The 26,394-nt window shown below is 47.3% G+C and overlaps 1 protein-coding gene across 9 annotated transcripts in view; it reads left to right on the forward strand.

Annotated features, from left to right (window-relative positions):
• MST1R (macrophage stimulating 1 receptor) overlaps nucleotides 1–24,917 on the forward strand; it is a 32,706-nt gene extending 7,789 nt beyond the window's left edge. For 3 of the 9 annotated variants that reach the window (XM_027837082.1, XM_027837085.1, XM_027837083.1), the window contains exons 3-21: nucleotides 636–821; nucleotides 1,265–1,390; nucleotides 2,683–2,853; nucleotides 3,661–3,821; nucleotides 6,261–6,420; nucleotides 6,555–6,691; nucleotides 11,582–11,743; nucleotides 12,063–12,156; nucleotides 12,409–12,621; nucleotides 13,179–13,325; nucleotides 13,881–14,043; nucleotides 19,221–19,322; nucleotides 19,410–19,607; nucleotides 19,946–20,026; nucleotides 20,503–20,684; nucleotides 21,174–21,283; nucleotides 21,800–21,965; nucleotides 23,033–23,169; nucleotides 23,860–24,917. In XM_027837082.1, the coding sequence (XP_027692883.1) occupies nucleotides 636–821; nucleotides 1,265–1,390; nucleotides 2,683–2,853; nucleotides 3,661–3,821; nucleotides 6,261–6,420; nucleotides 6,555–6,691; nucleotides 11,582–11,743; nucleotides 12,063–12,156; nucleotides 12,409–12,621; nucleotides 13,179–13,325; nucleotides 13,881–14,043; nucleotides 19,221–19,322; nucleotides 19,410–19,607; nucleotides 19,946–20,026; nucleotides 20,503–20,684; nucleotides 21,174–21,283; nucleotides 21,800–21,965; nucleotides 23,033–23,169; nucleotides 23,860–24,190 (3,027 nt within the window). In that variant the 3' untranslated portion in view covers nucleotides 24,191–24,917. Of the gene's footprint in view, nucleotides 1–635; nucleotides 822–1,264; nucleotides 1,391–2,682; nucleotides 2,854–3,660; nucleotides 3,822–6,260; nucleotides 6,421–6,554; nucleotides 6,692–11,581; nucleotides 11,744–12,062; nucleotides 12,157–12,408; nucleotides 12,622–13,178; nucleotides 13,326–13,880; nucleotides 14,044–19,220; nucleotides 19,323–19,409; nucleotides 19,608–19,911; nucleotides 20,027–20,502; nucleotides 20,685–21,173; nucleotides 21,284–21,799; nucleotides 21,966–23,032; nucleotides 23,170–23,859 lie in introns of those variants that run through there. The other 6 variants (XM_027837084.1, XM_027837088.1, XM_027837086.1 and 3 more) reach the window with 6 other exon arrangements.
• The last annotated feature ends 1,477 nt before the right edge of the window (nucleotides 24,918–26,394 follow it).

The following is a 26,394-nucleotide window of genomic DNA, read 5'->3' on the forward strand; positions in this document are numbered from 1 at the left end:
TGTGTGTGTGTGTGTGTGTGTGTGTGTGTGTGTGTGTGTGTGTGTGTGTTGAGGGGGGCAGGATGGATTTTGAGAGGAAGAGGAAGAGGAGGAAGATGAGGTTTTTGCAGTGAGCATTTCTTTCAGGGCCCTAATCTGCTTTGTTGGGCTAATGGGTCTTTGGTGAGGGGGAAGGGTGAAATAAGAGTTGGAAAGTGAGAGAATATTGGGGGACAATCTAGAATAAACTTTGGTCTCAGGAAAGACCTAGGTTTGAATATGGGTTCTAATACTGAGTAGCTGTGTAACTTCAGACAGCTTAAACTCTCTAGGACTTAATTTCAACATCTCTGAAATCAAGATAACTATATTTATAAAGCTGACTGAACACGGAGGTAGAGGAAGGTAGGATAAGAAGGGAACACAGAGAGTGTCTTCAGTTTGTCTGAGGTATACAAGGTGACTTAAATGAAAAAGGGCTTGACAGAATGTGGAGAGCCTCCAACACCAGGATCAGAAGTTTATACTTTATTTGGTAGACAACAGGGAACTACTGAAGTGGCTTAGAAACCTCCAAGAACTATAGATGTGAGTCTTCATTTTTATTCTTGATTCTGCCGACCCTCTCTGTTGGCAACCCTCCATTCTCTCTGCAGCCTAAAACACCTCTGGGCTCCAATGTCAGCTGCTGGAACTACCCCACAATGATCCCCACCAACCACCCCCGAGTGGACCTCCTCAATGGGCACCTGGACAGTGTTCTCCTTACAGCCATCCATGTTATCCATCAGGGCAATGCTACTGTGGCACACATGGGCACCGCTGATGGGCGCATCCTACAGGTGAGGAAGAGGGCATGACTGCACATAGTGTCTGGTGGGGAATGGGACACAGGAGTCAAAGCCACTGTCTCTCTTCTGGCAAAAAAGAAACAGGGTATGGGGGAAAGAGCTCGAGGCTAGGAGGCAAGAGAGCTGGGTAGAAATCACATTATTCTCGCTCTGTGTGTGTGTGTGTGTGTGTGTGTGTGTGTGTGTGTGACTGACCCTGACCTTGGGCAAGTCACTGAACCTGTCTGGGTCTCATGTTTCTCATCTGTAAAATGGCGATAATAATAGTGACTACTTCACAGTGTTGTTGTAAGAATCAAATGAGATGTTATGTGCCAAGTATCAGGCAACCTTTTCAGGGCTATGTAAATGTTAGGTGTGATAATCACAAAGTGTTTTGAAAGTCATAAAGAGCTCTAGTAACGTCCATTATTTGTGTTAATTTTTGACCCCAGGTGAAGCTGTTCAGGTCACTCAACTACCTGCTGTACGTGTCCAACTTTTCCTTGGGTTTCTCCCAGCCTGTGCATCGAGATGTCAGCCGCCTTGGGGACTACTTGCTCTTCAGCTCTGGGAATAAAGTAAAGTCTGGATCTCCCTCATTCCATGCAGGAAGGCATCACCAAAGGGGAGGGGGAGTGTCCCTCTGGTCCTGGCTATTCCTTCCTTAAGGAAAAAGGCCTAATCTCAATTAAGGAAGCATTTATTAAGCGTCTTCCAAGTACAGAAGCATTTATTAAGCACCTTCCAAATACAGAAGCATTTATTAAGCACTTTCCAAGTACAGAAGCATTTATTAAACACCTTCCAAGTACAGGAAGGACCCTGTGCTTTATGAGAAATGTAAAGGTAGACAAGATGCAGGTCCTGCTTTCAAGGAACTTGCAATCTAATCAGCTTGCAATCTAACGTGTAAAGGGGAATAAGAGAATCAGATCTAGTCAGGCCCCGGAAAAGAAAAGTACTCTGAGAAATTTGAGGAGGGAGTGATCCCTGCCAACCTGAGAAAGACAGAGGAGGGGGTAGGGAGTCAGGATGGCTTTGTGAAGGTAGGCAGCAACTGAGATGGGCCTAGAAGGAAAGGAAGAACTTCAAGAAATGGAGATATAAGGGGGGTGTGGGGTGTGGATCAAGAGAGGAGTTTATTACAGGAATTCAGTTTGCTTGGGGTACATGAAGGTGAGTTAAATGAAATAAGGAAGGTCTTGAATGCCAGGATCAGAAGCTTATACTTTTTGGTGGACAAGGGGGAGCTACTGAAGGTTTTTGAGGGAAGGTGTGACATGATGCGAGATAAGCCTTAGGAAGATTACTTGGGCACCCTGTGGAGGAAGAATCAGGGAAAAGGAGAGACTGGACGCAGGGAGACAGGTAAGACCTGGGCCATGCTTTGATGGAACTCAGTTTAGTAGAGGAATAAGACAGATTACAATAGATAACAATAATATACAATAGTACATAGTAAGGACACAGGAGAAGTATAAGTAAGGTGTCCGTGCTATGAGAGGTGATAAACCAGAGCCCTCCAGGTTCCCTTGCTAGAGTCCCCAGCCTTGGCCCAAAGCTGTCTACCTGCAAAGGGTGAAGGACAGGTGCTCTCTCTGTCTGCCTCTCTCTGTCTCTGTCTGTCTCTCTGTCTCTCCTTCTCTCTGTCTCTGTCTCTCCTTCTCTCTGTCTCTGTCTCTCCCTCTCTCTGTCTCCCTCTCCATCTCTCTTTCCCTCTCTCTCCCTCTTGATCTCTCTGTCTCTCTCTGTCTCTCTCTGTCTCTCTCTGTCTCTCCTCTCTCCCCCTTTCCCCCCCTCCTGTCTCTGTCTTTCTATCTCTGTCTCTCTCTTCCTTGACTATGACCAATGCTCCTACTTCTGCCCACAGGTCTTCAAGGTGCCAATAAAGGGCCCTGGCTGCCGACACTTTGTGACCTGTAGAAAATGCCTGAAAGCTGAGCACTTCATGGGCTGTGGTTGGTGTGGGGATGCCTGTGCCCGGCAAGAGGAGTGTCCGGGTACTTGGCAGCAGGTGTCCTGCCCGCCCCATATTACTGAGGTATGTGTTCCTGTCTCTGCCCCTCTAACCCCACGCCCAGAGCAGCTGTTCTTTCTCCTGGACCAACTCAGGAAGAAATATTAAAATCAAGTCACTCAGCCCTGACCAAAATCTGCCCCCAGTTCTCCCATACACCTAGGGAACTCAGTTTTAGAGGAGGGGTGGAGGAACAGCCCACAGGGCTCTCACAGTTTGGCTGGGGAGACCTATTATGCACAGGAAACCAAAGGATATCCATACAAGGGAGGCTCTAATGTGGGGGTCCTAACCTTTTTGTGTGTCGAGGACCCCATGGGCAGTATCTAGTGAAGTCTATGACTTGCCAGGGTCAAACAGCTATTAAGTGTCAAGTGTTTGGTCTGAGGCTGGATTTGAACTCAGGTCCTCCTGACTTCAGTGCCGGTGCTCTATCCACTGCACCACCTAGCTGCCCCCAAAGTCTATGGACTTTTAAAAGGTGTAGAATAAAATTCACAACTTACCAAGGAAACCCATTATATTGAAATATTTATGAAAATTTTAATAAAAATAAGTTCACAAACCCCAGGTTAAAACCTGCTGCTCTATGGGCTGTATGAGGCGGAGGAGGAAGAGAAAACTGCAGACTGGGGCAGCCAGAGAGGGATGAAATGAGACCAATTGGTTTTCCCGGCAAGTCTTCAAGTCCTTAGGATGAACACTTTCCCCCCCCCACTTCATTAGGCTCTGGAAACCTTGGGGGGAAGGGGAAGTTGTTCCTCCCAACACACACACACACACACACACACACACACATACAGACACGTGCTGGGTATCTGTCTCTTACAGTTCCACCCCAAATCTGGACCCACAAGGGGCAGCACGAAGCTGACGATATGTGGCACTAACTTCCACAGCCATTTCCAGGATATGGACTCAGAGGCTCCCCAGAAAGTCACTGTGGGCCAGAGCTCCTGCAAGGTGCTGCCCATGGCTACCTCCCACCTGAGGTATGTTTATGTAACCCTTCACTCCTGGCCTGCTAGGGACCTGGTCTCCTTTATCCCTGTAGGCACCTCATCCTATTCTCTGCTTCTGCCCCCTCCTACCTGGCACACCAACCAGGTGGGAGCCATGGGACTCAGGTTCTTGTCCCAATACAGTCTCTTGTTTGAACTTGGGTACATCACATAGCTTCTCTAGGCTTCAGTTTCCCCATCTGCGAAATGGGAATAATAATCCCACCCCTCCTTCTCTCTCAGTTGTTCATGAGGACCCAAGGAGGGATGGGAGGGTACTCTGGAAGCTACACCAGTGTGAGGGATGATATGTAATAACAATTCAGAATTCAGCAAGCATTTATTGAGCACCTGCTACGTTCAAGGCCATGTGCTGTGGGTGTTGTGGGGGAAACAGAGGTAAATAAGGCTGAATTAGTAGTTTTTTCCTTCCACTTAAAGCTACACCTCATCTCAGCTTTCCTGTTTCTGTTCCTGGCACCCCCATCCATCCAATCGTCCAAGGCTCTGAAGCTCAGAGCCATCTTGGACTCCTCTCTTCCCGCCCCTTCCCCTGACCCCATCCATATCCAATCAGCTGACAAGTCCTGTTTCTCACGTCCATAACATCTCTCCTATTCATCCTCCTTTCACCAGCTCTGCCTTGGCTCAGGCTTTCCTTATCTGGCCCATGGACTACTGTAACAACCCCCTAAGGGGTCTGCCTGCCTGTATTCTCTCCAAAATCATCATCTTCATATGCTCATGTCTGAGCATGTCACTATGCACCTCAGTAGGCTCTTTTTTAATAGCTCCCTGTCATCATCTCCCTGATGTCATGGTCCTCTTAGAGAACGAAGGACAAACCCCACATTGCCTGCAAGATGTAATACAGACTCCTTACCTTGGATCAGTGGGTCTCTATAATATGGCTTCAGCCTGCCTTTTTATTTCTATTTATTTATTTATTTTGGTGAGGCAATCAGGGTTAAGTAACTTGCCTAAAGTCACACAGCTAGTAAGTATCATGTGTCTGAGGCTGGATTTGAGCTCAGGTCCTCCTGACTCCAGGGCTAGTGCTCTATCTACTTCACCCTTAGCCTGCCTTTTGCAATCTTATTAACCATACTAACTGTTTAAAAGTTGATTTTACCTCTGTACCAGTGCGCACATGCTACTAGAGTACAGTGTGCCTGCTTCTCGCGAGAAGCGTAATAAAGGCTTTTCCTTTACTCATTCCTGTAGTAGATTTTTGTTTCAGATTTTTCTAACAGGTGGGAGATGGATTCAGTTCTTAGCCTGGCATTCAAGGCTGTCCAAAATCCAGATTCACTCTACCTTTTTAGCCTTGTCTCCTAATTCTACCCATTGTGTAACCTCCTATCTCAATCTGCCTGAAGTATTTACCATTTTCCAAATATATTTTAACTTTTGCTCATGCCTGGAATATCCAACCCTCTGCCCTATCAAATGAGATAATAAGTGTAAAGCACTTAGCCCAATGCCTGACACACGTAGGCACTTGATAAATCCTTGAGCAGCTAGGTGGTGACGTAGATAGAGTGCTGGGCCTAAAGTCAGGAAGACTCATCTTCCTGAGTTCAAATCTGGCCTCAGACACTAGGATTGGTCCAACTCATCTGAGTTACACTCTTCCTGAACCACTCATCTCATGTTTCTCCATGTTCCTCCTTCTCATATTAGTTCATGAGTCCAAAGTTCAAAAATGGTGGCTATCTCCTCCCTCAGGGTGTGTCAGTTAATATTCAATAAGCTTATTAAGCAAGCAAAGTGGAGAAAAGCCTTTGCGCCATCCTTGACCCTAATGAGTTGTAACCAGTTTAGCCTCCAGGGCTCTTTCTTAAGGAACTAGTTGTTTGCAGAATGTTTGGGACACTTTTTGATTGGTTGAGGGACTGTCTGTAAGGTCTTGGAAGGCCTTCTCAGAATCTCCTTGTTCTGTTGTGGAAGCCTTACTCCTAATCCTTTCTCACACAACTCTGTGCATTTTTACTAGCTTTCTCTCATGCCTGGAATGCTCTCCCTCCTCATTTCTGGTTCCTAGCTTCTTTCAGATCCTACTTATAATCTCACCTTCTACAAGAAGCCTTTCCTGATCCTCCTTAACATTAGTTGCTTTCCTCTGTTGATTATCTGCAATTTATCTTGCATGTGTCTTGTTTGTACACGGTTATTTACATGCTCTATCTCCCATTAGACTGTGAATTCCTTGAAAGCAGGGATTTTTTGCCTTTCTTCATATTCTTAGTTTTCTTAATTTTAGTCTGAGTTTTTCTGCAAAGTGCCTAGAACATAGTAGGAACATAATAAATGCTTGTTGACTTGTTGGCTAGAGAGTGTCATGGGTGGGTAAGATGCAGGTTGAGTGAGTTTGAAGTTGGGGAGAGGGAAGGTTTCACCTGCCCTGATGTTTCCCCTGGACCTCCCAAGCTCCAAGAAGGACTACGTGGAACAGCTAGAGTGTTTGCTGGAGGCCTCGAGTTCCCAGGCTCCTGGTCCTGCCAAAGTCACCCTCACCGTCCCTGGGATAGCTTCCAAATTTCAGTTTCTACTGAACGGGTCTTCTGTTCTGAGCGGCTTCTCTTTTGTGGTAAGTCAGTTTTGTTACTGTTGTGGGTGAAAATGGGAAGGTAACAGGGGTTGGCTGGGAGATGGACCCTAAGTATTGGGTGTTGAGTTGCTGACAGGGTGTTCTCAGGGCTTTTCTCCTTTGTCCCTGAGTAGGAGCCAGTGGTGACATCCATTTTGCCCTTGTTTGGCCCTTGGGCTGGTGGCACTGAGCTCACCATCAGAGGGCAAAACCTAAATGTGGGGTCCAGTCATCGGGTGTTGATTAACGGAACTGAGTGCCGCCTTAACAAGTGAGTACTGCATTGGCACTGAATGATGGTGGCTGGGAATGGTTGGAGGGTACCTGTTGCTATAATATATTCTTTTTCTTTGGGGCAAGCAGTCAATCAATGAGCATTTATTAAGCACCTCCTGTGTGCCAGTTATTGTGCTTAAGTACTGGGGATACAAAGGCAAAAATGAATCATTCATTTGCCCTAAGGAGTTTGCATTCTATCTGAAGACTGAGCAAGATAATGTGTACATACACATGCATTTACAAGTTTATATACAAAACCAGTGGCCTTTACATTGAGCTTTGAATAGAATTTAAGAGTCAGAGGGTAGGAGAGAGTAAATTCCAGGCCTGAGGGACAGCCTGTGAAAAGGCAGAGAAACAGGAGATCAAATAGTATGTTTGAGGAAAAGCAAGAAAGCCAATTGGACTGCGCCTAGAGTGTGTGAAGGGAAGTAATGTATAATAAGGCTGGAAAGATAGTTTGGAGCCAGGTTGTGGAAGGCTTCAAATGCCCTACAGAGCAGCTTGCATTTGATTCTAGAGGTACTAGGGAGTCATGGGAGCTTCTTGGACAAGGAAGTGACATGGTCAGGCCTATGTTTTAGCAATATCACTTTGGAAGTTGTCTGGATTGGAGAGTTAAGAGCCTGGAGGCAAGGAGACCAATTCAGAGGCAGTAAAGGTCTGGACTGAGGTTGTGGCTGTGGGAAAAAAAAAAGGAATCATGATAATAATGGCTAACATTTGTATAGTACTTACTATGTACAAGGCACTATGCTAGTACTTTACAATTATGATCTCATCCAATTCTCGCAACAACCCTGGGAGATAGGTTCTATTATTATAACCATTTTACAGATGAGGAAATTGAGACAAACAGAGGTTAAGTGATTAGCCCGGGTCCACACAGCTCTGACCTCAGTCAAATCTGAAGTGAGATTTGAACACAGGGCTTCCTGATTCCAAGCCTAGTGCTCTATCTTCTCCAGTGGCTAGCTGGATGAGAGAGATGTTTTGGAGGAGAAAACTTGATTTAATCTGTGGGATGAGGGAGAGTGAAGAGCTGAGGGTGATGCTAACATGAGAGACTAGGTGGTGGGACCCTGGACAGAAATAGGGAAGTTCAGAAGAGGGGTGAATTTCGGGGAGAAGACGATGAGTTCTGTCTTAGAAATATTGAGTTGGAAGTGTCTATAGGACATCTAGTTTAAAGTGTTGAATAAGTAGTGGCTGCAAGACTGGAACTCAAGACAAAGACTAGGGCTGGATATATAGACCCGGGAATCATCTACATTGCTATGGCACCAAGAGAAAATGTAGAAAAGGAAGAGAAGAGGGCCTAGGACAAAGCCTCAGGATATCTGCCACAGTTAGGAAGAGGCATACAAACAATGGACCAGCAAAGGAGGATGAGAAGAAACAGTTAGACAGGTAGGAAGAGAACCAGGAGACCTTAGGAAACCTTGAGAGGAAATAGAAGATAGATGGTGGTCCTCTGTACCAAATACTGCAGAGTGGTTGGGAAGAATGACAAAAGACTACCAGATTTGGCAACTAAGAGATCAATGGCAACTTTGGGGTGGGCAGCTTCAGTTGGGTGATGTAGTCAGAAGCTAGATAGCAAAAGGTTGATAAGTGAGTGAGAAGAGAGAAAGTAGAGGCAATGAGTGTTGTTAACTCTTTCTAGGAATTAGGCTATGAAATGGAGAAGAGATAAAAAATGATAGTTTAAGGGGATGGCAGGGTCAAGGGAAGCTATGGGAGAGCTTGTAAGTAGCAAGGGATGAGCTTGTATAAAGGGAAAGATTGAAGATTGGAGGTGGGGGAATGATTGTATTTCAATCTGTATGAGGAGATGGAAGGGAGTGGGATCAACAGTCTAAGACAGGGGTGGGGAACCTGTGGCCTTGAGGCCACTTGTGGCCTTCTAGGTCCTTGGGTTCGGCCTTTTGACTGAGTCCAAGTTTCACAGAACAAATCCTTTTATTAAGGGGATTTGTTCTATGAAGTTTGGATTCAGTCAGAGGGCCACACTTGAGGACCTAGAGGGCCATGTGTGGCCTTAAGCCACGGGAAGAGAAGGGATTGATCTTGACCCTGAGCATTGCTCCTTCATCAGAGACTAAAATACTGGAGAAGACAATAGGAGATGACATCAAAAGCTTTTGAGATGTAGAGAAGATGAGTCAGGGATGGGAGAACAGCCTCTTGGTGAATGGCCTCTTATTTTCTCAGTAAAGTGAAATCAGGTCTTCTGCTAAGAGAGTGGTAAGAAGTGGGTAGTAGGACTTGAGAAGAGAAGTTTTGTTACAGCCACTGTGGAGAGTGAGACAGAGAATTGGTTAGGGAGAAGTAAAAGGATTGCCTTGCTGCAGTGAGGGCCCAGTTGAGATGCAATAACATGAATTAAGAGTGGAAGATCAAGCTCTTGTGGTTGACAGCTATGTTGTCATCTATATTGAGAGCCCTAGTGACCATAACAAGGAAGAAGTGATTCAGTTCCATTGAGAGAGGCCCAGTACCACCCTGAACAAGGAAGCTGATAACTCTGTTGTCCTCTGCCCTGGTCAGATCACATCTGAAGTATCGTGTTCAGTTCTAGATGCTACAGAGCCTATCTGGAATAATGAGAGTCAATGCCATTGAAGGATCTGTTGAGGGAACTTGAGATGTTTAGCTTGGATTAGGAGCTAGCATTTATATTGGGGTATATGGAGAGTTCAGGAGGAATAGCACCGCTGGTGTGAGGGCTTGCTGAGATCTTTCCAGGGTTGTTCATCCAACTTTAGTGTTCACATCTCACCCAACTCTTACCTGTGGCTTCAAGAATTTGTAGCACGTTCAGTGGCCACACCCTGGTAAAACCATCTGGGCAGATGGGTTAAAGCAGGTTGAGGGTAACTAACAGACCTCAAACCCATCAGTGAATTAGGGAGATTTCTACCCCAAGCATGTGAAGACTTCTCCCAGTAGAATGGGCAGATGAGAACAATTTGTTCTAATGACCCTGAAGGTGGCTGAAGCAGGCACTTTGAGAGCTTAGAGCTTGGTCAGGCATCAAAGACACCAAGGTCATTCACTGCATCTAGGACCATCACCAGTTGTCTTGATTTTGTCCTGACACTGGACTTTTTATGACTCAAGGAGAGTGAGTGAAGCTAACAAGTTTGTGCATCTCTGCCTCACTTCAATCCAATTTAAGCACAAGTCAAGGCATCATCTATGACTTCATTGGTCCTTTTCAAAAATGAAGGACAAACAACAGTGTTTACATAGCATTTTAAAGTTTGCAAAACGCTTTGCTTCTCATTTGATCCTTACAACAACACTCGGAAGTTTATGCTATTATTATTATCCATGCTTTAAAGATGAGGAAACAGGCTGAGAATTATTAAAAGTCACTTGCCCAGGGCCACATGGCTAGTGAGAGTCTGAAGCAGTATTCGAACTCAAGCCTTCCTAATTTCAAGTGCAATGCTCTATCCATTACACCACTTAGTATCTATCCGTCTGTCTGTCTGTCTGTCTGTCTGTCTGTCTATCTATCTATCTATCTATCTATATGTCCTTTAGGATTAGATTAGTTTCCAATAATTTTTTTTTTGGTGAGACAGTTGGGGTTAAGTGACTTGCCTCAAGTCACACAGCTAGTAAGTGTTATGTGTCTGTTTGAACTCAGATCCTCCTGACTCCAGGGCCAGTTTTCTATCCACTATGCCACCTAGCTGCCCCTTTCAATAAAATTTTAATCTATGCTTCCACAGCCTTTTATTGAATGTTGTTTTTACTGCATTATGGTCCAAAAAGGGTGCATTTAATAGTTCTGCTTTTCTGCATTTGTTTGTGAGGTTTTTATGTCCTAATACATGGCCAATTTTTGTGATGGTGCCATGTACAGCTGAGAAAAAGGTATATTCCTTCCTATTCCCATTCATTTTTCTCCAGAGGTCTATCATATCTAACTTTTCTAAAATTCTATTCATCCTCTTAACTTCTTTCTTATTTATTTTATGGTTATATTTATCTAGTTCTGATATATGTGTATATATAAGTAGATAGATGATAGATAGATAGATAGACAGATATAGATAGATAGATAATCTATATCTACCTATATATATGACTTGAGGAAAATGTAACTGCTGTAGACAAACATTTGAAGGGCTATCGTATAGTAATACTAATAACCAACATTTATATAGAGCCGACTATGTGCCAGGCACTGTGCTAAGTGCTTTACAATTGTTATTTCATTTGATCTCCATAACAACCCTGGGAGGTAGGTGATAACACTATCCCCATTTTACAGATGAGGAAACAGAGTTGAAATGACTGGCCCAGAGTCACACAGTTAGTAAATATTTGAAACTGGATTTGAACTCAGATCTTCTGACTCCAGGCCCAGCACTTTAGCAACTGCAATACCTAGCTACAGGCTTAGAGTTCTGCTTGGCTGCAGGGGGCAGAATTAGGAGCAGTAGGTACAAGGAGGCAGATTTTGTTTCAGTGTAAAGAAAAACTTCCTAACAATGAAAACTGTCCACTTGAGGTAGTAAGTTTCCCTCCCTGTTAGTTTTCGAGCATAAGCTGGATGACCACTTGTTGGGAATGTTGTAGAGGCTCCTGTTCAGTTGTGTGTTGGACTAGATTCACTCAGGCCCTTTGTAGCTCAGGAGTGCTGTGGTTCTTTAACCCTGTTAAGCAAGTGGGAGAGTCAGACAAGATGCAGAGGAGGTGGTGATGATGGCTGAGTAGAGACTTTAAGAGGGATCCAACCCGGAGCAGGAAAAGGTTCTCAGAGAGAAGGAGGAGGGAAGAAGGAGCTGGGTCAGGATAGGCAACCCAACTGAAACCCCCCCTCTCCCAGCTCTTGAATCTTTTCCTTCCTCTCATCTCCTCCCAGAATGGATGACCAGAAGCTTGAGTGTAGCACGCCGCCAGGAGGGGCCCAGGCCAATGTCTCCATCAGCTTGTACATTGGGGATGCTCAGATCCCTACCCCTTGGCTCTTCCAGTATCGGAATAATCCCCAAATCTTCAGCATCTCCCCTAATTGCAGCTATCCGTGAGTCCCTGTTTTTCACTTTATCTGCTCTACCTCTTCTCTCCCTACTCCTCCCTTAAATGAGAATCTGGGCACCCAGTCCCTGAAAGGATACTGGGAGCTGATCAATGACTCCTGAGTCTAGGCTCATGCTTCCCTATGGGGCATGTCTTCCCAGGGCCCCACAATCCTTTGGGTAGGCCCTAGTTCTCCCCCTGACTTGGGTATTCATGGGTACAATTGGTTCCACCTCTCCTTTCTGGGGGCTACTGGTTTTCAGAGTATTCATATGGGAAGTGGGAGGGTAGAAAATAAAGTCTCCTTTTCTGGCCGTCCCTAGAGGCTCCCGTATTACTATCCGGGGCCAGAATCTGGATGCCATTTGGCGAATGACTACCACCTTCACAGATGGGCACACAGAAATGGAAAACCTGGTGAGCAGGCCCTTAGTACTTTCCTCTGAGATCTTTTCCTTTCCTTCCTTTCCACTTTAACATGTGTGAACCATGTTGGCCTTCAAGCCCCCTCCTAGGTAACGAGAAGTGTTGCCAAGGCTATTCCCCAAAGGTGGTCAAGTGGAGGGTGGGTGTCCCCCTACCTCTCCAGGGGCCAAGACCTCCCTCATATATTGGGTCAAGAGCTAGGTTTTTGACCAGCCCGTGAGCCTCTCTATCCTTGGTCCTCAGGAATGCAACAGTACGACTCTCTCCACTGAACGTGTGTGCCTGGCTCCTGATTACACTAATCTGCCAGGCCTGGGGCAGGTACAGGGCAATCTGAGCATCCATGGGGATGGCTCCATCCTCTACTTCAACCCCAACTTCCCATTCTACTCCAAGCCCCAACTCCATTCTCGGCCGGGTCCCCTGAAGATTGAGCAGGGCACTGTGGAAGTAAAGGTTTGTATGGGGGCTAGGGAATTGAAACAGATGAGACTTGAGCTCCTGGACCCTTGAGTCTTTGTTATTGTTGCTGTTGTTTGTGCTTCTTTCTCTAAGAGGACTATGACATCAGGAAGGAGATGTCATGACTTGCAAGTGAATTGGATTTAAGTGAGGCAAGGCTGTGCAAAGTCACCAGCCTCACCCTCTCCTCCGGAGCCATGATATAAATCAGGATGACTGGAGAAGGCCCCTGGTACAGTGGGAGGCCTTGGCCTTTTGAATCTAAGCTCTTTCCCAGGGCAACACCCATTCAGTGATTAAGGCTAGGTAAAAAAAATGAGGCAAAGAATGGCCTCTTTTACCTAGTCAAAAAAAAAAAAGTCAATCTGGGAGGCTCTCAGGGAGAGCCCTGGCCTACTGGGAATGGGAAGCCATTGGCAGAAAAGGAAGAAGGAACCAGAGGTGGCTTTGGGTAAAGTCAAATGGTTGTGGAGAAAAGGGGCCTGGTTGGAGGAGAAGTAGAGTAGAAAACATATATTCTCGTATTCACAACGGGATGGCATTCCCTGCAGTTTTTTGGACTGAGCGCTGTGGCCTCCTGCATGGATGTGAACATGACCGTGGGTGGCCAGAGCTGTCAGGCCAACCTGAAGAATATCCCTGTGATCTGCTCTATTCCTCCTGCCCTGCACATCCCCCGTCATGGAGTTCCCCTGAAGGTAAGGAGCTTTCTGGGCACCTGGGCTGAAGGATTGGGACTCTGGGGTCTCAGCCACTCTTTGTCTCTCTGAACCTCGGATTCCCAGTCCAAGGATAGAACTGGAGAGCTATTTTCTAGGAGCGTGGAGAGAACAATTGAGGCCTAAGCTCTTGAATACTGGGCTCCTAAACCCTGGACTCACCTCTACCATCTCAGATCCTCTACAACCTGGGAGGGAATGATTTTGCTCTGTAGCCCCAACAGTGGGATCACAGCAAGTCTTGGGCAGCATCATCAGGACATGGGGAAGGTACACTGGGGAAGTAGCATGAAGGCTTAAATTCCTGCCCCCCCCCACTACAGTAACATAAATTGAAATCTCACGTAACAGATCCAGGGAAACCAGGGCTAGAGTACAAGTTACCAGTGGGCTAGTGATGGTTGGATGATAAAGATGGCCTAAAGTAGGGCCTTTGTGAGGGGGAGAGCACTGGGGAGTGGGAAGTGTTGTGGGGGCTTAGCCAGGCTCGGTTCACAGCCCAGGCGGTCTGAGCTGGGTCTGGTTGGTTCCTAGATCTGCATTAATGGGCAATGTTGGCACATCGGGGACGTGATGCAACACTCCCAGTCCCCACAAGTCTTCATCGTTGTGTTCTTAATCATCGTCATCGCGCTGGTGGTCTGCTTCCTATCCTTGCTGCTTTTCAGGTTGTGGAGAAAGAAGATTAAGAGGCAGGGTGAGTCTTTCTGTCTACCTCATCTTTGCCTCACCCTTACCTCTATTCACTGCCCCCCCCCCGTCCCCCACCAATCTGGGGGACTGAACAGGTCTTGGGTGGCATCATCCCTATTGGTGCTCATGGGCCCTGATGGAATGATCTGTCTGGCCCCTATACTTTTGTGGCCTTGACATGGGTGGCAAAGGACAGAATTTAGACAAAAGGATAGAAATGAAAAAGGTAGATTTTGCCTCTGTGAGTAAAAACATCCCAATAGTTAGAGGCAGCTAGGTGGTGGAGCAGTAGATAGAGTGCTGGTCCTGGAGTCAGGAAGCCCCGAGTTCAAATGTGGCCTCAGATATTTACTGTGACTCTGGGCAAGTCACTTAACCTCTGTTTGCCTCAGCTTCCTCATCTGTAAAATGGGGATAATAATAGCACCTACCTTGCAAGGTTGTTGTGAGGATCAAACGAGATCATATTTGTAAAAAATGCTTAGTACAGTGCCTGGCACGTAGTAGGCACTTAATAATGCCTGTTCCCTCCCAAAGAAGAATAAGCTGTCTCAGGAGGTGGTGAGTGGAGGTCTCCAAAGCATTTGTTGGGCACATTATTAAAGAGATTCCTGCTTGGGTTCAGGTCGCACTCGGAGGTGAGGTCCCTTTCAGCTCTTAGATTGAGTCTGAAGGAACAGATCTCTAGTCTCACCATGTTACACTCCCCATCTCCCTCTCCCCCCAACCTAGACCTAAATGTTCATGAAAGCCCCAGATTTGGGAGTCAGAAAAGCTGCATTTTAGTCTTGTCTCTGCCACTGACTCCAAGTAAATTTGGACAAGTCACCTCCCCTATCTGGGACTTTGTTGCCTCATCTCTAAAATGAGAAAGTTGAACTGTATGATCTCCAAATTCTCTCTCAGCTTCAACATTTTATTTTGTTCCACGTTGTTAAGTCCCCTCCCAGATCCGACATGCTATGTTCTGGGTTCTAAGGCCTCTCTCATGTCTGACATTTTATGTTCTGAATTCTAAGGTCCCTCCCAGGTTTGACAATCTGTGTTCTGCGTTCTAAGATCTCAGCCAGCTCTGGAGTCCTGTTATTCTAAGTCTATGCCCTTGGGACCAGAATCTAACAATGGAAAATTATAATTCATGATAGCACCCATTATGCTTTGCATGATGACTCAGAAAACTTGCATGTCTATTATCAATCAATCAAAAACTTATTAAGTATCTACTGAGTGCAGAATGAATTTCTCCCCACTCGAATCCATCCTCCACACAGCTGCCAAAGTGATTTTCTTAAAATGCAGGTCTGACTATGTCACCCTCCCCCCACCCCCCTAGTCCCCCACCCTGCCACTCAATAAATTCCAATGGCTCCCTATTACCACTAGCATAAAACATAATAAGCTCCTTTGTTTGGCATTTAGAGATCTTTACTGCCTGGCCCCTTCTTTCCTTTCCAGTTTTCTTACACCTCTACTAACTCATGCAAAGATGCACCCATACTGACTTACTTGCTTTTCCTTTCATGACCCTCTTATCTCTACACCTTTGCATTGCCTGAGCCTCATGCCTGGAATGTTCTCCCTCCTCACCTTCAACCCTTAGAATCCCTGGCTTCCTTCAAGATTCAGCCCAAATGCCCCCTTATGCAGGTAGCCTTTTCCCACCCTTCCCTATCTCCAACTGCTAGTGTCTGCCCCTCTTAGACTACCTTCCACCTACTTTGTATATGTCTTGTATGTGACTCTTTATATACATATTGTCTCTCCCATTAGAAGGTAAGCTCATTGAGGACAGGGACTGCTTTTTGCTTTTTCTTTGAATCCCCAGTACTTAGCACAATGCCTAGCATATAATAAGTGTTTAATAAATACTTGCTGATTGACTAGTTGGAGGAGATATACATTTAGGTAAGATATGGTTTATTTCCTCATGGAGTTTACAGTTTAGATAGGGGACAAGAAAGACATATGCATAGAGAACTTTGATACATGAGACGTAGCAGGTAAGCCCCTCCCCACTGTTCCCAGGGCAATCCTGGGGCGTACGCATGAGGAGAGATTAACACTGGATATGTGAATGAACACCCGTCCTAGTGGAAAACGACAGTTAGATAGCTAGGGTACAATATCTGGAAATCTCCATCATTTATGCTTCCAGTGTAGAACCTTTTAGGATGATACAAGATACTTCTGACAAAAAACTCCAAGGACTGGAACAAGTTGGTGCCCCTAGAGTGTGTCCTGAGCCCAACACCTTTGGCGGCAGGTCTGGAGAAGTTCAATTTCAGAGACTTTCCAATGTCGGGAGAGTAGAAGGATTATCTGAGGAAGAAACCCAGCATGAAGGCTAGAGTGTTTTCATTGTATGAATGAGATGTAGCATGTGCACAGGGGACCCTGTTCACCATCCACCTCCTTAACTCTCCTTTTTGAGAGCAATTCTAGAAAATCTCTTTCTCAGAGATGAAGGACACTCAGGAACCATTCAAGAATGGTGTCATTCTAAGGCCTCATAGTCCATATCCCTCCCTAAGCTGGTGGTATAGAAAATTTGATCATTGCCAAATAACCAGAAGGGGAGAACGAAGGGGAGAGGATCCAGCACACACTGCCTGGCATATTTTGGAAATTGCTGGGATGAGAAAAGTGACATGGATTTGGTAACTTGCATTATGCACCCTACAGGACTCTTATGTCACACACTAATTCCTGCCTAGATAACCTGGGAGGCAGTTTTGTACCAGAAGATCAATGACTACTGGAAACCAATTGCATTTGCCAATAGAGGGCTCATGGACAGGGAGAGCTGTTTTCCCATCCACAAATTGGTGTGATTGACCTTGAAGAGGGCTGTCTCTAAAATGTTTTGGGACTATGTGTACAGAGCTAATTTCAGATAAGAACAGAAAACAACTTGTTGACCTATATTCTGACAAGTGCTCATTTGGATGCCACCAACCAGCTGTGACCCCAGCCATTTCTGAGTTTGGTGTGCATTATTTGACAGGAAGAACCAATGTGAATGTAGATGCCCCCTCCCATGAATCCTCATGTATCAGAAATGACAATTATCTGGATGGTGGGGGCTGATGTTGATCTGTGATAAGAGGAAACAGGGCCCCTAACAGATGGAAGCAAGGCAAAGAACCAGAGACTTCCTCTAGAGAGTGTACAGTTGGTGGAAGCAAAGTTTATAGCTTTGGGCCAGGCCTTCTTACTCCATATGAAATGAATGACTGCCGGTAAACCTAGCTAAAACAAAATGGGTTTTTGAGTAATGGTGACTGCCAGGACTCAGAGCTAGCACCTGTGAAGGTATACGCCTGCTGTAGAAGTGGTGGCTGTTGGAATTCTACCATGAGGTTATGTGTCAAAAGATAAGCAATCCTACATAAGATGTGTGACATTGGGCAAATCACTTCACCTACCTTGGCCTCAATTTCCTCAACTGTAAAATGAAGGAGTTGGGCCAGTTGACCTCAGAGACCCCTTCTAGCTAAGATCTGTGATACTATGTGAGAAGGCAATTAGCCCTATTCAGGCCTACTAGTCCATGGTTATGAAAGTCCCCCCAGGGTTATTTTGGGTACCCCAAGCCAAGAGGATCTCTGAATCTGGCACAAAATGGTTCTGTGGGCTCCAAAAGCAAGCAGAAATATAGGAGCATTCAAAGGAAAGTATGGCTAGGGATGTGAGCTGCTTACCTGGGGAATATAAGCAAGCATAGGCTTGTGAAGCCAGGATTGGTTTCTCATCTCTGGAAGGGGCCCAAAATAACATTCAGCACAGTTCATTTCAATGGTAGCTGTGTCCTAGGAGTGACAGGCTGATCCCTCTGGTGGATGCAGACATAGCTGCCCAACCAGCAGCCACTATGATTTCCATAGTGGCCAAGGTGGGATGGGGGAAGTCTATCTCAGTGTATGCCTTCTCTGCCCAGATGTATTTCCACCAACACTGAGATTCGGAGATTATGTTGCTCAAAGATATGCTTAGCCTGGAAGAAATGAAGAAATCTAGCATTATGTTATGGCATCCATCCCCCAGGGGTTCCTCAACCTGAGCATTTTAATTGTACCCTGCTGAATCTGCTATGGCCACTGAGGCATCAGTGGACTCAGCGTGTGGCTTTTCTAATGCGTGTGTGCAATGCCGCCAGGAAAGATGCCAGAACCTTTATTCCATACACCTGGATGTGTAGGGGAGAGCCAACTGCTGGGATCTGTACTTTGGAGTCTCTGAGGATGGGAAAGGTAGAGAGACTAATGGCTAGTGAGTCACTTGATTGAGTGACCAACTGACAAAGAGAGAGAGCCCTATCGTCTAGCCGTGGCCTCAGCTCAGAAGAGCCAGGAGAGGAACAAACAATAATATAAGGCCTGGGTGTACTGGCAAGGGATTAGATTCCTGCTATAAAATCTTTTTAGTTTCCCAGGAAAACACAAAATAGCAGAGTAGTAAAGAACCACCCCATAAAAAGTAGACAGGTAGTTTGCTGGTCTATAAAATCTCCCCAGAGAATGTCTGGGGCCCTTTGAAGATGATGCATCCCAACCTGCAGTTGTCTAGGGCTCCCTCTTAGCCAATAAAGAGATCTAAATATGGAAGGGACATAAGAGCTCGTCTAAGTTCAACTCTCTCTTACAGAAGAAGAAACCGAGGCCCAAAGAGGTAGAGGTGCTAATTAGCAGAGCTGGGGTTTGAACCCCAGTCCCTTGGCTCCAAATCTCCTACTTTCTTCACCACTGTCACCCTGTCTCCTGATTGCTAATGAGTTCTTGGGATTTGGCTTACATGTTTCTGATTGACAACTAAGTAGTTCCTTCCTTTTCCCTTCTTAGAGAAAGAGGAAAAAAAAGAACAGTCCTCATTATCATTTTGTGCTTATATGTTGGGGGGAAATGCCTTAATCAATGCAACCCTCAGTTCATCTTTAAAAGACTGCCCCTTTCCCTCACTGGCAGAGAAGGTGAGTTATCTCTTTTTTTACAGATGGGTAGACTGATGCCCAGAGAGACATGACTTAATTAAGGTTGTACATGGAGTTTGTAATCTAGCCAGGACTAAAATCTAAGTCTTTTGCCTCCCAGTGAGCCCTCTGGGGTGGAAAGCCCTGCACCATTGGTTAGGGGTAGCGGTGCCCTGTGGTTAGTATAGCTCTGAGAGGGGTTGTTGCTCTCACAGAAATCTCTCTTCACATAGACCCACCAGGGTCTCTGGACAGGAATCATCGAGCTATCTCCCTGCCCCTGCTCCGATCAGGCTCTGATTACAGGAATGGCATTGGTAAGGAAGTAATAACAAGGAGTGGGTTGGCAGGGGGCCTGCTCCCTCAGCCCCTCATCATTTCCCTTCCTCTTCACTTCTCTGCAGCCCTCAGTCCCACAGTAGAACCTGGCCATATTCAGGTTACTTCATCCACAGGCAACAGCAGTGCTTCTGGGATTCCCCTCCTTAGGATGAAGTCCATTTGTGTGGGGGAACTGAGTTCAGAGCTCCTGGCTGAGGTGAAGGATGTCCTCATCCCTCCTGAGCGGATCCTTACACATGATGACCAAATCATTGGCAAAGGTGTGGGCTGGCAAGGATGCCTTGTGGTCTGGTCAGGGTAGGGGTAGGGGTTTGAGCCAGGGAAATAAAATGGGATGGGATGGTGACTAAGTCAACAGCTGGGAAGGCCATCTTGTGAGTGGAGGACGGGCCAAGGGCTCAAGGTTGGGGGAATGGAAATGTTGGACTCTTTGAGGGGGTGGCATGAGAACTTAGGGCAGGGGGATAGGGTTGGGCTTCAGGGCCCAGGGGAATGGGAAGGGACTAAAGCAAAGTCCATTCTGGTACCTTGAGAAGCTTTTCTCCTGCCCTTTGTCTATCCCAGCCTCACTAGGATCCCTTCTCTTCTCCATGCCCAGGCCACTTTGGAATCGTCTACCATGGGGAATATGTGGACTCTTCCCAGAATCGGATCCATTGTGCCATCAAATCACTGAATCGTGAGTATGCTCAGGGTGTGTGTGTGTGTGTGTGTGTGTGTGTCCAATTGGATGGTGCTTGGGTCATCCCTGTCTGGAATCCCTTGGACTTTGCAGTCAGGTCTTTACTTGGTACCCAGTGGAGAGAGGAATGCAAGGCGAGGGGAAGATTATTAGGGGAGGAGGAAGAGATCGTGTCTTCTCCTCTTGCTGTGCAGGGGAAGAAGCCCTGGATTTGGAGTCACACTGCCTGGGTCACCTTAGGAAGGTCTCTACCCCTCTCGGGGCCTTAGTTTCCCCCTCTGTAAAATGGGCATGATACCCCATCTCCATGGTCTGTGACACTCCAGTCCTTTATGTCTTCGACGGAATAGAGCAGAGCAGACGTTTCAGTGAATGCTTGTTTTGTGGGGGGCCTGGTCCTCTCTGACCTCCCTTGGTGGAGAGCCTCCCTGACCAGGGCCTCAACTGGACTGAGAGCTTTGAGTGTTCTGCAGGCATCACAGAGATGGAGGAGGTGGAAGAGTTCCTGAGGGAGGGCCTGCTTATGCGTAGCTTCTGTCACCAGCATGTCCTGTCCCTCATTGGCATCCTGCTGCCCCCCGAGGGGCTTCCCCGAGTGGTGCTGCCCTACATGAAGCATGGGGACCTGCGACACTTCATTCGTTCCCCCAAAAGGGTAAGTGACCTCCAGACCATCACCAGCCTTCGTTCTAAAATGATTGTTGCAGTTCCTCCTAGTCAGTCCTAGATGCTGTGACCCCTGAGGTTATAGGCCTCAGCCTCCATCCTCCTGAGGCCTAGAGGGCCGTGGCTCCCTGGCCAGAGCCCAGGTTCTCTTTTTCCAAGGCCCTAGGGAAAAACCTACAGTTCTGCCCTAGGGCTCCTTTCTGACCTGATATAGGACCTCAACTCTAACCTACAGTTTCCCCAACTTGCCCAAGGTCTCCAACCTATGCTATAGGCCTTTGGGGTCTTCTCCCCCTCAACCTCTCCATGCCCAGCCCTTCAAGGGTCTGTTTCTCCCTAAACTTCCCCATACAGTCATTCTGCTGGCCAGGTCATCTCTAGGAGGCAAGGCAAAGGCAAAGTCTCTTTGAGCATCCTAGGAGAACCTGGCCCTAATACTACACCCTTCTACCCAGTGCCTGCTGTGATGTCTTTTCAGAACCCCACAGTGAAGGATCTCATTGGCTTCGGGTTGCAGGTGGCCCGAGGCATGGCCTACCTGGCTGAGAAGAAATTTGTTCATAGGGATCTTGCAGCTCGGAATTGCATGTGAGGAGCCAGGTTGGGGAATTACCGAGAGAGGGAAGGGGGCAACCAAGCCACGGCAGAGAGAACCCAGGGAGTCTTAATGCGGTGCCAAGGGAAAGCGGCTGGATTCCAGGGACACCAGCCCCCATTCCAGCAATAACTTGACGTGAGATCTTAGGAAAATCTCCTCTCTGGCTCCCTTATGTAGAACCGGGAGTAAGGTGGGACTGGACAGGGTCTCAAAGGTCCCTTTAAATCTCCAAGAAGTTTTGCCGATATAGAGGATTGAACCCTGGGCTTGAAGTCAGCAGACCTGGCTCTGTCACATATTCACTGTGTGACCTTGATCAAGTCACATCCCTTCTCTAAATCTCAGTTCTTCAAACTGCAAAATGAAGGAATTGAACTGTTACCTCCCAGGTTCTGTGGTTCCATTCCAGGGAACCTGACCTAAGCAAGCCACAGTGGGGGAGGGAGAGAGGCCAGCCCCAGTCCCTATACTAAAACACTAGAGGCCCCTGTCACCTATCTCCCCAGGCTGGATGAGACATTTACAGTAAAGGTGGCTGATTTTGGCCTAGCCCGAGACATCCTAGATAAGGAGTACTACAGCATCAGAAGGCACCGTCATGCCCGGCTACCGGTCAAATGGATGGCCCTGGAGAGTTTGCAGACGTACAAGTTCACTACCAAATCAGATGTGGTAAGAAGTGGGATGGACTGTGCCTCCTCTCAGCCTGGTACAAATCCTACCTGTTTGACTTTGAGCAAGTGGCCCTTCCCTTCCTTCCTCAGTTTCTTCACCGGTAAAATGAAGGGTTTAGACTAGATGGGCCCCAACGTCCCTTTCAGCTCTGCATCTGTGGTTCTCTCAGATCTATCTACCTCAACAGAGGGGCCATACCACTGAACCTCATTTCTCTTTGCTAATGCGTGATCTTGGGTAAATTACTAAACCCTCTGGCCTTCATTGTCCCTTTTATAAAATGACTAGCAGATCTCTGAGGTCGTTTCCAGCTCTAAATCCTTTGCTTTATTTGGGCACTGACTATCCCCACGTAGTGGCTAAGCTAAAAATGGTGACGGGCATGCCTGTAAGCTCAGCAGACACTACCTTTGCATCCTTAAGAGTGCTTTCTTTCCAGCAGCCTTATGAGCTCTGTTTGGGAGGTGCAGGTGATGGTACCCTGATTTTGTAGCTGATGCTAGAAAAGTACATTGACGTTCAAGGTCACCCAATTAATCAGTGGCAGAGTCAGGGTGATAATACTTGGTCACTTGGTGCTTGGCAAACACCACAGTGCTCTAGAATGAGTCATTATTGTTACGAATATGAATATTATACAGTTGCCACAGACAGTCCTCAAGGTGATTCACCTCCTCCCTTCTCTGTCTCCCATGGGCAGATAATCAGGGATTGATTCTGGAACCCACAAAGTCCCTGTTACTGCTATCATTCCTAGGCCTTGGTTTCCCCTCTCTGTCAATAGGGACTGTTTCACTGTAAGGGGTCTTGGTGGAGGAGCAAAAGCAAACGCTTCAGTAGGATAGTTTTGGGGGATGGGATTTGAGGATCCGGGGGGAAGAGAGGAAGAAATATAGAGGGCCATTTAAAGGTTATAAGGCCTGTCATAAGCCTGGGGAATATCTCATCTATAGCCAGGGGATCCTGTGGGGAGTTTGGAGGACCCTTTTCAGCCTACAGAGTCAGAGAACAGTTGAAGTGGCTATCCATTGACTCTCCTAATACTCTGTCCTCTTCATCCCCAGTGGTCCTTTGGGGTCCTACTTTGGGAGCTGCTGACTCGAGGGGCATCCCCATATCCCAGCATCGACCCCTTTGACATTACCCATTTCCTGGCACAGGGCCGACGCCTACCCCAGCCCGAGTACTGCCCTGATGCCCTGTGAGTACCAGGAGGGCACTAGGGATCTGGGGCACAGTTCACTTGAGGGAAGAGGGGATGGGGCTGATGCTACTGTGCTGGGAGTCAGAATACCCAGGTCTCTCTAGGTTTCAGTTTCCTCCTTTGTAAAATGAGAGGGTTGGACTAGAAAAAGTCCCTTTCAGCTCTAAATTCAATGCCCCCAGATGATTCTAATGCTCTTCTTTAGAGTCAGAGATTTATAGATCAGAACCAGAAGGGCCTTTAGGGACCACCTAGTCACCTCGTTTTATAGAGGAGGAGATGAGGCCCAGAAGGATCGTTGCTCAAGGTCATATAGCCTGATTGATAGAATCAGGATTCAAAATGAGGCCTCATGTCATAGAGTGGGAAGATCTGTCTTCCCTGTTAGCCTGGGAGATGAGACACTTGGAATTTAACCTGGCTCTGCCCTAAATTAATATGACCTTGAGTGATTGTTTCCCTATCTTGTAGCCTCAGTTTTCCCCTTTGTAAAATGAAAGGGGGTGGGACTGGTTGATCCATAAGAACCCCACCAAGCTTTGGTGTTTAGTAAGTCTTACTTGGGTTGGGGCCTGGGCTCAGGGAGAAGGTGCAATTGTCAAGATGGGGGAGGGGACTTTGATTGGGGTGGAGGGCAATTGTATGGGCCAATCTCCTTCGTCCTCTGAGGATATCTGTCCCTGCCAGGTATAAAGTGATGCTCCAGTGCTGGGATCCTGTCCCCTCAGAGCGGCCAACCTTTGGGGTGCTGGTGAGGGAGGTGGAGTGTGTCTCGGCCTCCCTACGCGGGGAACATTATGTCAACTTACACAGTGGCTATGTGAACCTGGAGTTTGGCCCTATCCTGCCCCCCTGCCCCAGCTCTGAAGATGAGCTGGACCAGAGTGAGGAGGAAAAGGAGGAACCTGAGGACTCAGGGAAGAACGCTGAGCCAAAGGAGGCCGACAAGCAAAGGGGGGGGGCCCGGCCGCGCTCGGCACCTCCCCTCACTTTCCACACACCGGAGAGCTCGTCATGACAACAGCTGTTGGTAAGGACGACATCTGAGTCAGGACGAAGACCTCCCCAGAGGGAGGGGACAGCCTGGATCTGGGAACCCAGCCTGGGAATGCAGAGTGAGCAGCTCAGGGAAACTGGGTGAAGAGAGAGCAGGGCCTACAGAAAGAGGCCCTGGCCTGGCCCAGGGTTGGCTCTCCCACTCAGGGCTCCCTTGCTCTTGGTGCTCAGGGAGAAATGCACACAAAACATTTCAAGGACCTTCGTGGCTGTTGTCCCTGTTCAGGAGCCCTGGCCTAGTTCCTTGCTTATAATCCTGGTTGTTAAGGGACAGGGAAGGCCATCCATCCCCTCCTTCCCTCTGAGGAAAGAACAGGGATGTGACCCTTTTCAAATGATGTGAAAACCGAGGCACAGAGCTGTCATTCACCAGCTCCCGTACCTACAGAGGCAAAGCACAGGCCCCATATCTCCCTTTCTGTCTCTGATGGGAGGAGGGGGCATGAGCGGCAAGGAGAAGGCGGTCCCTTGGTTGTAATCACCGCCTCATTTCTTTTGAGACCTTTTTATACGTCCAGCCAGCCTGGGGAAGGGCTAGCCTTAGAGGGTGTTTGAGGGTCCTTCCTGGCCCCAAGTAACTCCTCCCACTGCTGCCTGAATTTCCACCATTATAGTTTCATTCATTTGAAGTTAAGCAGTGCCCTCCCTTGGCCATATATATATATATATGTATATATATACACATATATATGTATATATATGTGTATATATATACACATATATATGTATATATATGTATATATGTATATATAATACACACACACACATATATATATGTATATGTATGTATAATGTCCGCATGTTGTCTCCGTCATTAAATTATGAGTTCCTTGGGAGCGGAGCCTGGTTTTTATTTGGTTTTTGTTTGCTTGCTTGGCTTTTTTGCCTTTCTTTGCCTCCCCAGTGACTCCACTCCTCTGCATCCTCCCATCCACTGGGCCGCTTCTTAGAATGAAGCAGGTCAGGAGTTGCCTTCTCCCCCAGCAAGAGGGATGTGGGCAACAGGAAGAGAAGAAGGGAGCCCTGGGAGGATGCTGGCAATAACACTGGCCTCGGAGTCAGGAGGCCTGGGTTCAAGACTTCAGCTCTGCCATTTGTGTGACCTTGAGCCAGCCCCTCCTCTGGGTCTCATTTTCTTCCTCTGCGAAGTCAGGACGTGAACTAGAGGATCTCTGAAGTGGCCACTTCCCCCTCTGATATGCAGTGTTCTCAGTGTCCCTCCCATTCTGACATTCTGGGATTCTGGACCTGGGGCCCATAGGATGCTGACTATCTGCCCTCCTTCCCGGGCTAAATCTGGGCGTCAGCCTGTGGTTCCCTAGCCTAGACACCATCCCCCAGTTCTGTCCACAGAATCTCAGCAGAGTTGGGGGGGGAGGGAGGCTGAGAAGCTGTAGGGAGGGGGGCCTGGGAGAGGAAGGAGGAGAATGAGGGTGAGCCATCCATTGTAACCAAGGCATTCAGACTTCTATTTATACCAGCCTCAAGGCCATCAGCACAGCAGGCCAGGCGGGAGTAGGGGCCCATGAATGGCTGCTTTCCCCAGAAGGGGCTGCTGGGGGAAGAGGGGAGGGAGGTTCTCAGGCTGGCTGGTGAGGCAGAGAAGGCTGAAACTGGAAAATGTAAAAAGCATGGCGCTCTCCTCTTTTTCCCTTCATCCTGCTCACCCCATCACCAGACCAGACCGATTTCAGAAAGTCTACTATTCATTCATAAAACATCTCCTGCTGGGCTGAGCCCCCTGGCTCTCTCATCCCTGGCACAGCCTGGCTGTTTCTCAGAGGCTGTCTGGGTAAAGACAATGTCCCAGGATCAGCTGTTTCTTCCCCCATCTCCACACCTCATACCTTGCTGACTTTCTGGACTTTGGGTTTTCTCCGTGTTAACCTGTTTTGATTGACAGAAAGCAAGAAACCCAGAAGAAAGAAAGTTTCAGTTTCCCCATCTGTACAATGAAAGCATTGGGGGACTTGATCTCCAAGGTCCTTCCTAGACGGAAAAGTCTGATTCTCTTATCCTAGCTGACCAGAGGGCATTGACCCAGTCACAGGCTATATATAAGAAGACCCCGGAACTCTTTGTCCATAGGGTGTGGGGTCTGAACTCCCGCAGGAGCTGCGTTGAACCATTCGCACTTCCTGGTTGAAACCCCTTCCTGGTGAGATC

Source organism: Vombatus ursinus, unplaced genomic scaffold (genome assembly GCF_900497805.2).
Source record: "Vombatus ursinus unplaced genomic scaffold, bare-nosed wombat genome assembly UNPS02014820.1, whole genome shotgun sequence".
NCBI lineage: Eukaryota > Metazoa > Chordata > Mammalia > Diprotodontia > Vombatidae > Vombatus > Vombatus ursinus.